The sequence below is a fragment of the Neovison vison genome, chromosome 6 (genome assembly GCF_020171115.1).
Source record: "Neovison vison isolate M4711 chromosome 6, ASM_NN_V1, whole genome shotgun sequence".
In the NCBI taxonomy this organism is placed as follows: domain Eukaryota; kingdom Metazoa; phylum Chordata; class Mammalia; order Carnivora; family Mustelidae; genus Neogale; species Neogale vison.
This window is the reverse complement of record NC_058096.1, coordinates 46,288,880-46,301,297: the sequence shown is the minus strand read 5'-3', so window position 1 is coordinate 46,301,297 and position 12,418 is coordinate 46,288,880. Positions and strand designations below refer to the sequence as shown.

The 12,418-nt window shown below is 35.6% G+C and overlaps 1 protein-coding gene across 1 annotated transcript; it reads right to left on the bottom strand.

Moving 5' to 3' along the window:
• Positions 1 to 9,916: 9,916 nt before the first annotated feature.
• Positions 9,917 to 10,846, bottom strand: LOC122910384 (olfactory receptor 5K3-like). The gene has a single exon (XM_044255014.1). It carries the CDS (start codon positions 10,844 to 10,846, stop codon positions 9,917 to 9,919), a length of 930 nt encoding a protein of 309 aa, XP_044110949.1.
• Positions 10,847 to 12,418: the final 1,572 nt, after the last annotated feature.

The window sequence follows — 12,418 nt, the reverse complement described above, 5'->3', positions numbered from 1 at the left end:
GAGATCACAAGTAGGTAGAGAGGCAGGCAGAGAGAGAGGGGGAAGTAGGCTCCCTGCTGAGCAGAGAGCCCGATGCAGGACTCGATCCCAGGACCCTGAGATCATGACCTGAGCCTAAGGCAGAGGCTTAACCCACTGAGCCACCCAGGCGCCCCTGTGGTTGGTATTTCAAGCACATTTCAAAATAGCTGAAGTCACCCTCTCTTGCAAAGACTTTATTTGTTACAACATATGGGCTGGGTTGTTTCGTTTGATGTGAAAATTAGTTTTCCAGCTGTCTCTTGCTTCTAATTGGGTAGAACCATATGAATTTGCCGATATTTGACTATTTTTGATTAAAACAAATAGTAGAAAATCAGTTTCAAATCAAGTTTTGTTAATTTTTTTTCACCTAACCTTTGATAGCAACTTCCAAAGTTAAAACATAATTTTCAGATTTTTCTAAGTATGATTTTTATGGTAATTTAAGAAACATGTTTGAAAGTCTTAATTTTATTGTTCGTAATCTTACTAAATAATGTGAATAAACATTTTTATATCCTTTTAGGAAAAGATTCATTTCTTTTTTTTTAAACTTTTTTATTATGTTCAGTTAGCCAGCATGTAGTACTTCATAAGTTATTGTTGTAGTGTTCAATGATTCATTAGTCATGTATAGCAACCGCCAAAGTGTCCCTCAAAGAAGGTGACTTTATTGGCAAAAGATGATTAGGAGGAGATTGGTGGAACCATTGGTGAAACATCCTGCCGGTTTTCCTGGAAAAATGCAGGAGAAAATAGGGAGGAACTTGCTTCAAGTTAGAAAGACCCTCAAACATTATCCTCACAAACCATGCTTCAAAGGGGCCCAAATTAAATTGCTTATGAAAGTAGAATAACTTATTCCCCAAGGCATTTGAGAGAGAGTGATAGAGTGCTCATGCTATTGCTAGGAGTTAATGGGACCTAACAGCTGGTTGTGGTCAAAGAAGGATAGAAGAGGACCTATGATAAAACCATGGTCATCCAAAGTGACTGTGTGCACACTGCATTCTCTGAGGAACAACATCAGAGTCTCTACCCTGCAGAGAAATGGACTTCTCTCTATCTTTTTATCTCTCTTTCTCTTCTCTCTCTCTCACACACACACATACACACACACAAAATATCCACACAATTCCTAAACAAATAAACAGAGCTATAACAAGATCCAAGGATGAATGAGTATCCAGAGTTCCATAATGTATTATCTAAAATGCCAAATTCTCAACAACAACAAAGTCGTGAGATAGGGAAAAAGTGTTACGTATACACCACAAAGTTAGCAAAGAACACAAACTGCCTGTTAAAGTAATAATATATTGGATTTAACAGGAAAAACAAAACCTTAAAAATAATCATGATAAATGTGTTCATAGAACTAAAGGAAACCAGGATTAAATAAGAGAAAGGAAGATATGAATGTAATATTATATGAAATAGACTATCAATGTAGAGAAACTATAAAGAAACAAGGAAATGGAATTTCTGTAATCTAAAAGTACAACTGAAATTTTAAAAGTCACTGTGGAAGCTCAACTCTAGATTTAAACTGATAGCAGGAAGATTGGTGAATTTGAAGTTATATCAACAGAGAGTATTCAATCCAAACGATGAAGGAGAAAAAGAATGAGAAGAAATGCACAGACTCACAGAGAAATAAAGCCAGCAGTAAATGCATCAGCATGGGCTTTTGGGAGTACCAGAAAAACACATTTCTGATAGAAGACTTGTATAAGAAGATCCAAGTTGTTTGTTGTTTGTTGATAAACATTGAACAGGAAGCACAGAAACAAACCAAAAAAAAAAATTGGACAAAAGTCCTGAACAAGCATTTTACCAAAGAAGAAATACAGATGGTAAATAAGCATATGAAAATCTGCTCCATATTATTTGCTATAAAGAATTACAAATTAAAACAATAATGGCATAACATAAAAGAAATCTAAAAAAATTTAAAAAGATACCAGTTGTTGGCAAGAATATGGAATGATAGGAGCACACACACATACCTTCACTCTGCCAGCTGACAAGACCCAGAAGCAAAGACATTGAAGAAACAGTTATCTTCCACTGGTCTATGTGTCTGTTTTTATGCCAATACCATGCTGTCTTGGTGATCACAGCTTTGTAATAAAGCTTGAAATCAGATAACATGGTGCCCCCAGTTTCATTTTTGTTTTTCAATATTTCCTTAGCGATTCGGGGTCTCTTCTGAGTCCATACAAATTTTTTGGATTATTTGCTCCAGCTCTTTGAAGAATACCAGTGGAATTTTGATCAGAATGGCATTAAAGTATAGATTGCTCTAGGCAATATAGACATTTTAACAATGTTTATTCTTCTGATCCAAGAGCATGGAATGTCTTCCATCTTTTTGTGTCTTCTTCAATTTCTTTCATGAATGTTCTGTAGAGCCCAGATATGGACCCTCAACTCTATGGTCAATTAATCTTCGACAAAACAGGAAAAAATATACAGTGGAAAAAAGACAGTCTCTTCAATAAATGGTGCTGGGAAAACTGGACAGCTATATGTAGAAGAATGAAACTCGACCATTCTCTTACACCGTACACAAAGATAAACTCAAAATGGATAAAAGACCTCAATGTGAGACAGGAATCCATCAGAATCCTAGAGGAGAACATAAGCAATAATCCTTTCTATATCAGCCACAGCAACTTCTTTCAAGATATGTCTCCAAAGGCAAAGGAAACAAAAGAGAAAATAAACTTTTGGGACTTCTTCAAAATCAAAAGCTTCTGCACAGCAAAGGAAACAGTCAAAAAAAAAAAAAAAGAGGCAACCCACGGAGTGGGAGAAGATATTTGCAAATGACAGTACAGACAAAAGGTTGATATCAGGATCTATATTGAACTCCTCAAACTCAACACACACAAAACGGGCAATCATATCAAAAAATGGGCAGAAGATATGAACAGACACTTCTCCAAAGAAGACATACAAATGGCTATCAGACACATGAAAAAATGTTCATCATCACTAGCCCTCAGGGAGATTAAAATTGAAACCACATTGAGATATTACCTTACACCAGTTAGAATGGCCAAAATTAACAAGACAGGAAACAACATGTGTTGGAGGGGATGTGGAGAAAAGGGAACCCTCTTACACAGTTGGTGGGAATGCAAGTTGGTGCAGCCTCTTTGGAGAACAGTGTGGAGATTCCTCAAGAAATTAAAAATAGAGCTTCCTTATGACCCTGCAATTGCACTACTGGGTATTTACCCCAAAGATACAGATGTAGTGAAAAGAAGGGCCATCTGTACTCCAATGTTTATAGCAGCAATGGCCACGGTCGCCAAACTGTGGAAAGAACCAAGATGCCCTTCAACGAACGCATGGATTGGAAGATGTGGTCCATACACACTATGGAGTATTATGCCTCCCTCAGAAAGGATGAATACCCGACTTTTGTAGCAAAATGGACATAACTGAAAGAGATTATGCTGAGTTAAATAAGTCAAGCAGAGAGAGTCAATTATCATATGGTTTCACTTATTTGTGGAGCATAACAAATAGCATGGAGGATATGGGGAGATAGGAGAAGGGAGTTGGGGGAAATTGGAAGGAGAGGTGAACCATGAGAGACTATGGACTCTGAAAAACAATCTGAGGGATTTGAAGAGGCGGGGGGTGGGAGGTTGGGGTATCAGGTGGTGGGTATTTTAGAGGGCACGATTGCATGGAACACTGGGTATGGTGAAAAAATAATGAATACTGTTATGCTGAAAATTAAAAAAAAAGAAGTAATACAAACAAAAAGAAAAGAAAAAAAGAAACCGTTATCTTACCTATGGCCCAGATTTTGGTTCTTTTTTTTTTTTTTAAAGATTTTATTTATTTATTTGACAGAGAAAGATCACAAGTAGGCAGAGAGGCAGGCAGAGAGAGAGAGAGAGGGAAGCATACTCCCTGCCGAGCAGAGACCCCGATGTGGGACTTGATCCCGGGGCCCTGAGATCATGACCTGAGCCGAAGGCAGTGGCTTAACCCACTGGGCCACCCAGGTGCCCCCCAGATTTTGGTTCTTAATACCATTTTCCAGTCAAAGGAATTAAGTCTACTTGGAAAAATAGCTGATGTGGTGACTAGGATAGGGTAGGGTAGGTTAGAAAAAAATATGCAGGATGAGCCTGAAACATCTTGTAATGCCAGAAAATTAAAAAAAGAAGAAAGAAGGAAGGAAGGAAGAAAGTGAGAGAGAAGAGAAAGAAAGAAAAAGAAAGAAAGAAAGAAAGAGGAAAGAGAGAGAAAGAAAGGAAAAAAAGAGAGAGAGAGAGGGAAGAGGGAGGGAGGAAGAAAAAAATCAAAGCTAAAGAACAAACAAACACAAAACTTCCCTGCATACACAGCGATGGATGTATACCAAAGGGACACAGGAACCCATGGAAACAGCTCTCTGTGGCCAAAGCTAGAATGATTTGAGCACCAGAATTAATGGAGTAGTATTTAATTTTATCCAAGTATAAAATAATTATCCATGATTCTATACTCATGTAAATAGAGGATTGAATGTATAAATAAGTGAGGTGAATAGACACATCTTCCATGCAGAAGAATTCCAGATTATATAGATACTTTGCCCAATGGAGGTGATCCATTTCTCTCTTTTCTGTAAGTGTAGGCTGTGGATAGTGACTTCTTCCTTACCCAACACAGTAAGAGAAAGTGGAGAAAGAGCAGTTCCCCCATGGAGAAACCTGGCAAACTCTACCTCAACCAGGTGGTCAAGTTCAACATCAAAAGAGTTACAAGTGATGAGGACAGTATTTGCCACCAGTAGGATGTAAAGAAAATGGTGATTTACCTCTGTGGCTTTTCTCCTAAAAAGCTCTCCCCCCAGACTTATCATGAGAAAAACGTCAGAAGAATCCCAGTTCAGGGACATTCTACAAAATGCCTGATTAGTACTTCTCAAAACTTACCAAGGACATCAAAAACAAGGATTGTCTGAAAAACTATGACAGACACCTGATCACTAAAGGGATGTGATGACCAAATATAAAGTGATATGCTGAATGGGATTCTGAATTCAAGGACAATAGATTAAACTATGGAAATCTGCATCAGTTATGAATTTCACTTCATCATCATGTATTAATATTGACTCATTAATTATAACAAAAGCACCATACTAATGCAGGATATTAATGACATGAGAAAACGGATGTGTCATATAAGGGAATTCTCTATACTATCTTTATTATTTTCTATAAATCAAAATTGTTTGCAGACCTTTAAAAAATGTATTAAAATCTTTGAGGTAAAGTTTTTTTTCTCAGAATGAATCCAGAGAACACTTGGGGAAAAACAATCATCAGTCTTCTGCTTCCAATGATAATAATTGATTCAAAAAATTAAAGTCATCAGATGCTAAAACTTGATGAAAAATTATTAGAGAACAATAGAAATTCACATGAATTTGTGAACAATAGACAATTATGAACAATAGAAATTCACATGAATCTTCACATGAAGAAATTCACATGACCTTAATATATCACCCTAAAGATTGATTTTAATAGCAAGGAAATAAGTTATCTTTATCATAGAGTTGAGGGTACCACCTTAATGAAGTAATCAGTGAACAGCATCAGTTAACAAGACAAGTTAATGTGATGGGTCTCATGATGGGAGAAGAAAACAGCACACCCATGGGGCGCCTGGGTGGCTCAGTGGGTTAAGCCTCTGCCTTCAGCTCAGGTCACGATCTCAGGGTCCTGGGATCGAGTCCCACATCGGGCTCTCTGCTCAGCAGGGAGCCTGCTTCCTCCTCTCTCTCTCTCTGCCTCTCTGCCTACTTGTGATCTCTCTCTGTCGAATGGATAAATAAAATCTTTAAAAAAAAAAAAAAGAAAACAGTACACCCATGATTCCTGAATTATTTAATTTAATCTAATAATGAGGATATATCAAAAAAAGAGATGGTGGGATACTTTCAATGATGTCTGACACAAATGTTTAAAAATTTTTAAATGTCATAAAAGGAAATAAAAAGCAAGAAATTTATTCTACATTACGGGAGATTACAGAATGATAATAAAGCAAATAATGGCCCTTTATTGAATTCTTGATGAAAAAATAAATTTCTAGAAAGGACAATTTTGGGAAAATTGGGAACAATTTTAATATGAACACCATATTAGATGATGCTAAATTTCTTGGGGATAATAATGACATGATGGGGTGCCTGGATGGCTGAGTCAGTTAAGTATCTGCCTTCATCTCAGATCATCATCTTCTCGAGTCCTGGAATCAAATCCCAAGCACCTAAGGCTTCTGCTTCTCCTCCTCCCACTCATGATCCCTCTCTCTCTCTCACGTAAATAAACAAAATCCTTAAAAAAATGATATGGCAATGTACAATTGTCTTTGTTCTTTTGAGATTTATGTTGAGAAATTTATGGATAAACTGTCATAATCTTACATATGTACATATAGACATAAATTCATGTATTAAATGTGTATATATACACATTTGCAAATGTGATATTGGGTAAATGTGGTGTAAGGTTAACAATTAATCATCTTGATTTTAAAAAAATTCATGGACATTCTCTCAACTTATCTGTAGGTTTGAAATTTTTAAGAATAAATCTAGAGGAAAATGTCATTGATTCACATTTTTCTGGATCCTCTGCCCTATTTCTCTGCCCACTTTACACATTAGTTTCTTGTAAGTTTTCCTCTCCTGCTACTTTTACTTCTCTATGTTGTGTATAACATGACTTAGTGGTTAAGAACATGGATTTTGGAATTAATCTCTATATTTGATCCCTGAGCTCACCTTAATATTTCTGTGGACAAATTATGAAACCCCTTTTGTCTCCCATTTTTTCAGTGGGCTTGTAGAAAATTAAAATATAGAAATAAAAGTAAAAAACTCAACAGATATGTTGAGTAGTTAAATGGATATTGATGAAAGTTATTTGCAAGTTAAAAGGGTGTGGGTGAATTAATTTAAAATAAAACAAAACTGACATGAGGCAAAAGACATGAATGTATCTGCTAATATTTACTCAATTGAAATAAAAGCATTACTTCCAAACAAGTTTAATGATAAGAATATCTACTGTTATTTTTGAAATGAGATTAATTCCAGAGACCCTGGGTCTGCTTCTCTGTGATTCCCTCAGTTATGCCCTCATTAGTGTGTTGATTTCATCCAGGCTGGCTTCTCTTTTGGTGGCCAATGGTTGTAGACTGTGCCAGATTTCATATCCACAAAACATGGCATTCAGAGGAAGAAAGCTGACCTTTTATGGTGAATCTCTTTTAAAATAAAAGAAACATATAACCCAGAAACTTTCACAAAATTACCTCTTTTGACTCAATGGGCCCAAGTAAGCCACCGACTCTTCCCTTAACAGACCTCTAGGTTTCAGTGTTGGTAAGGGTTGGAAGCAGGTGGCGCAGAAATACATAAACAGAATCTGTGGTATCCCTTGAAAAGGGAAGGGGACCAATGCATGTGAATCGGACAACCCAAAGTAACTCCTAAAATAGACAGTGGATACAAAGGAACACATTATTTGAACACAGGTATCTGGATTCCTTTACACTTTTAAAAAATGTGTTTAAGACCCTGTAGAGCTTTGTGTTTGTGGGTTACAGCTAAAAGTATTTACAATATTAGAAATTAAAACCAAGAAATTAAAAATATTCACTGACTTATTTAAAAATAAAAATAACAGACATGTCAGACATTAAATTAAATGATTATATTAAAATATATTAATGGAAATGGCTAATGAATGACCAAATGTGTCAGGTACCTTTTCGAGTATTAGTGGTAGGAAATCAGTCACAACTAGGTTGGTACTCACAGGAAGAAGACAGGCCTTCATTTTATTATTGGGTAGTCACAGTTTACTACTTTTTCTTTAAAATGTGCTTATATCTGTGCCCTCCTCCCCTTTCATCCTCCAGTGTCAGCTCTCATCATCTAATATATGAATTCTGGCAGTTAGCCTCATTGATTCTAGCCTCCTTCCAATCAATTGCCAGATTAGTTTTCTGAAAAATACAATAATATTACCTGGTCCTAGGAAGAATTCAGTATCTGATGCCTCTAAGATAAATTAAGATTCCTTAGGTTGGCATTTAAGATTCTCAGTAAACTGATTCCCTTCCATCCTTATTTCCCATATTCCACATCTTTTAAGGATAGTTTTGTCAGCTCTCTGACCTTGTCCATGGTTCACCTCCTTCATCCCAGTTCCCAGTGTCACACTTATTTCCATAAACACTGTGGTCATACTCACTCCTTTTTTCCTCCAAACATCATTTTCTAAAAATCATTTTTAAAGCACATCTTACTTCTGATCCTGCATAAGGACTAAATATCCCACGTGACAAGGCTCTCCATTTCCTAAACTTCCAAGCAACACTGATACAAATTCGAGCTCAATCTGAATCACCTGGTTGAATTTGAGCAAGTCACTCAGTGTTTCAAAGTATGAGGATTTTTACTGAGAAAATTCGTGAAAAATTATATCTAACCAGTTGGTAGATAATATCGATTTAAAGTGTAGCTTTGTGTCTCGCAGATAACATGTTTTCAGTAAATTATTCTTATTCGTATCTGTATATATAACTGATCAATAAATATTTATGTTTAGGAATTTAGAATTTTTACTATTTTGTGCCTCATTTATGCTTACAGCATCTCCAATTTTTTCTTAATGCTATTAATGTATTAGTAGTTTACATTGGAATAAGTACAGGTGGGTGGAATTCTTAGTAACAAACATGATAAGTAATATCAAAGAGAATAACACCTACATTATGTACAATGTATTCAAAATTGCACTTCATTTTTGATGGACACCTAATCAAACTATATAAAAATATCCAAATCTATATGGATTTCTGTATGAATACCATCTATTTCATCTAGAGATTGATAAATCACAAGTATACAGATACACTACTTCAGAAAATATGAGAGTAAAATTGACGAACACTAAAGATCAAAGTAGTCTCTTTTAATTATAAATCTTTAATAGTATTCTTTTTTTGTCTTTAATAATTTTAATTGTGGCTAATGATGTATAACAAAATTTCCCCTTTTAAGGGTGAAAATATTCTTTTTTTTAAGATTTTATTTATTTATCTGACAGAGAGAGAGAGAGAGAGATCACAAGTAGGCAGAGAGGCAGGCAGAGAGAGAGAAGGAAGCAGGCCCCCTGATGAGCAGAGAACATGATGCGGGGCCCGATCCCAGGACCCTGAGATTATGACACAGGCCAAAGGCAGAGGCTTAACTGACAGCCACCCAGGTGCCACAAGGATGAAAATGTTCTTCTTTTTCAGAATAGATATTCCATGTGAATTAATATTCAAATATAGTCTCATGAAAAAGACTCAAAGAAATTTGGGAATCAAATACATACAGTGTACATCTGACAGATGTTGTAGTTTAAGAAGGGATAAATTCTTGAGAACATAGAAGGTGCCAGACTTTATAAGATTATGCTTTGGAATTCCAGAAATTTGTCAACAATATTAAATGGAGGTGATCTTTACATATACTCACTTGTATTCCTAATATTTGTTGTATTTGTTGAAAATTATAACTTATTACTCTTTGAAAGAATTAGTTAATAGTTTAGCTAATCTTTTTGTGACCTCAAGAATAATTAATTCATTCATTCTTAAAGGGAGCTAGTAGCTAAGATTTTGGAATACAGTGTAGCAGAATCTCTCCTTGCAGAACTTATTTATTTGACTCCTATACTTACATGTATTAGTAATTGAATATTTTATGAACAAAGTGATGCTTTTTTACTTTCTCAATATTCCATGATTTTGAAAATCATTTTTTTCAAATTTAAATTAATTTTCCACAGGGGATGATTCTTCCTTTAAAATTTTACAAAATTTTCTTTATAACTTTTTTCATAGCATTTATTACTTCCTTATTTCTTAGACTATAAATAAAAGGGTTTAATAAAGGGATCACTAGAGTATAAAAAACAGCACCAGGTATATCTTCATCATCTTCTTTAACTGAATGTGGTCGAATGTACACAAAGAGAAGAGAACCATAGAATATTGAGACAGAGAGAAAGTGGGAGGCACAAGTAGATAAGGCTTTGCCTCTTCCCTCTTTGGATTTCATTTTGAAAATCATGAAAAGGATGCAGAGATAGGAGATTAGGACTATTATAATAGAGAAGACTTGAATTGCACCTGCAAAGATAAATATCATCAATTCATTGATATAAGGGTCAACACAGGAAAGTCTGTATAATGGAAAAACATCACAAAAAAAGTGATTAATTTGATTTGACCCACAGAAAGTTAACCTAAAGAGAAACCCTACCTGAATCATGGGATGCAGGTTTCCAGCTATGTAGGCCCCTGTGATCATCTGAATGCACACTTTCTTTGACATCGTGTTGTGGTACTGCAGTGGGCTGCATATGGCCACATAGCGATCATAGGCCATTGCTGCCAGGAGAAAACAGTCTGTAGTTTCAGCAAGGCAGAGAAAATAAAATTGTGCCATGCATTCATAGAGGGAAATTGTTTTGTCTATAGAAAAGAAGTTCTCTAACATTTTGGGGGTAATGGCACAGGAACAACAGGAATCCATCAAAGCCAGGTTGCCCAGAAAGATGTACATTGGTGTGTGAAGACGACCCTCCGTAAAAATCAACATCACCAGGCCCAGATTCCCCACCATAGTGATCACATAGATAGTGAGAAACACCACAAACAGGAGGCTCTTCAACTCTGGATGATCTGCAAATCCTATGAGGATAAATTCAGTGGTCAAGGAGTAGTTATCCTCAGTCATATCCACCTTCTCTGTTGAGAGAGGAATTCTGGAAATATAAGATTCTAATTTAGAGTATATATAACTTTCCTTCCAACTTTTTCTTTTTACAACAAAGAGAGGAGCTTCTTCAAACTTCCCTTAGTATCTCTGGATGAAGGCACACAAACCTCTAGGGGATAGTCATTCCCCTAACATGTCATTTTACAAACTCAATTCTGAAAATCAGCATTCCTGTGAATATTTTTGTAATTGCAAGAAGAATGCTTACAATTGAAAAAGTTTGTCTTCATGAATTCATGTATGAATAGTGTAGAAATCTTGCATACCCATATTTATACATTGTTGACAAAGAATTTCTTTTTTTTTAAAGATTTTATTTATTTATTTGACAGAGAGAAATCACAAGTAGATGGAGAGGCAGGCAGAGAGAGAGAGGGAAGCAGGCCCCCCTCTGAGCAGAGAGCCCGATGCGGGACTCGATCCCAGGACCCTGAGATCATGACCTGAGCCGAAGGCAGCGGCTTAACCCACTGAACCACCCAGTCGTCCCGACAAAGGATTTCAATATCAATTTTTGTATTAAAGATTCTTAAAATAAATTTACCATCAATTCTCATATATACACATTTTTGTAACTGAGCACAAAGATTTCATATACTCTTCTGGTGGAGAGAATGACTGAAAATAGCATTCAAGAAATATTAAATTTATATCTTAGGAATTGTATGAATATCACAAAGTTTAAGTATAGGACTTTCATCCTTAAAGAAAATTACTTTGGCTATCCAAGAAAGTAAATATCTGTATATTTTCACCTCTTTCATCACCTTCTCTAGGATTAGATCCATTTCCATAAAAACTGATTTTGTCCATCCCATAATTCCTGTTGATATTTCCCAGATATATAAATCCTCTTCTTCTTTATGTAAAGCATAGTTTACATATAATGTTACTTAAGAAAGTTTTAACTAAATGCACCAGACCACACTGATTTTTACTCCCTGCATTCTCAAGCATATACTATATATGCAACACAATCCAGAATTGCTTGTGTATAATCTACATGGCTTTTTTTCTATATGCATGCACAGTTTTGTTATTAGAACTGTAGATATTTGAGTTTAGTTATGACTTGTGAGTTGTTTGTGCTATAGAGGAAAAAGGTACTGATTCCAGCCCTAGCTTCAAACACCTGAGATAGGGGAACTTGTCAGTATACTACCACTGATCCTTAGTGATCTCTTTGCTTTTTGCAAATTGAGACTGCTAATTTTGAACAAGAGCCTACAATGGAAATTCTTGGAAATCAATCTTTAAAAAAGTTTTATATCATTTTCTTATCTGAATTGACGCATCCACTATTTTCCTGCTTCCTAAGAAACTTATATAATATTTTCTGACGTATATCACAGTAGTTTGAAATCCAGCAAAAATAAGCTTGCCTGTATATTTCAGTTTCATACTACTTAGAAAAAGAAAAAAAAATCTTAACATGATTTTTGAGATGGGGATCCTGGGTGGCTCAGATAGTTAAGTGTCCCCATTTAGATCAGGTCATGATCTCCAGGTCCTACAATTGAGCCCCATGTC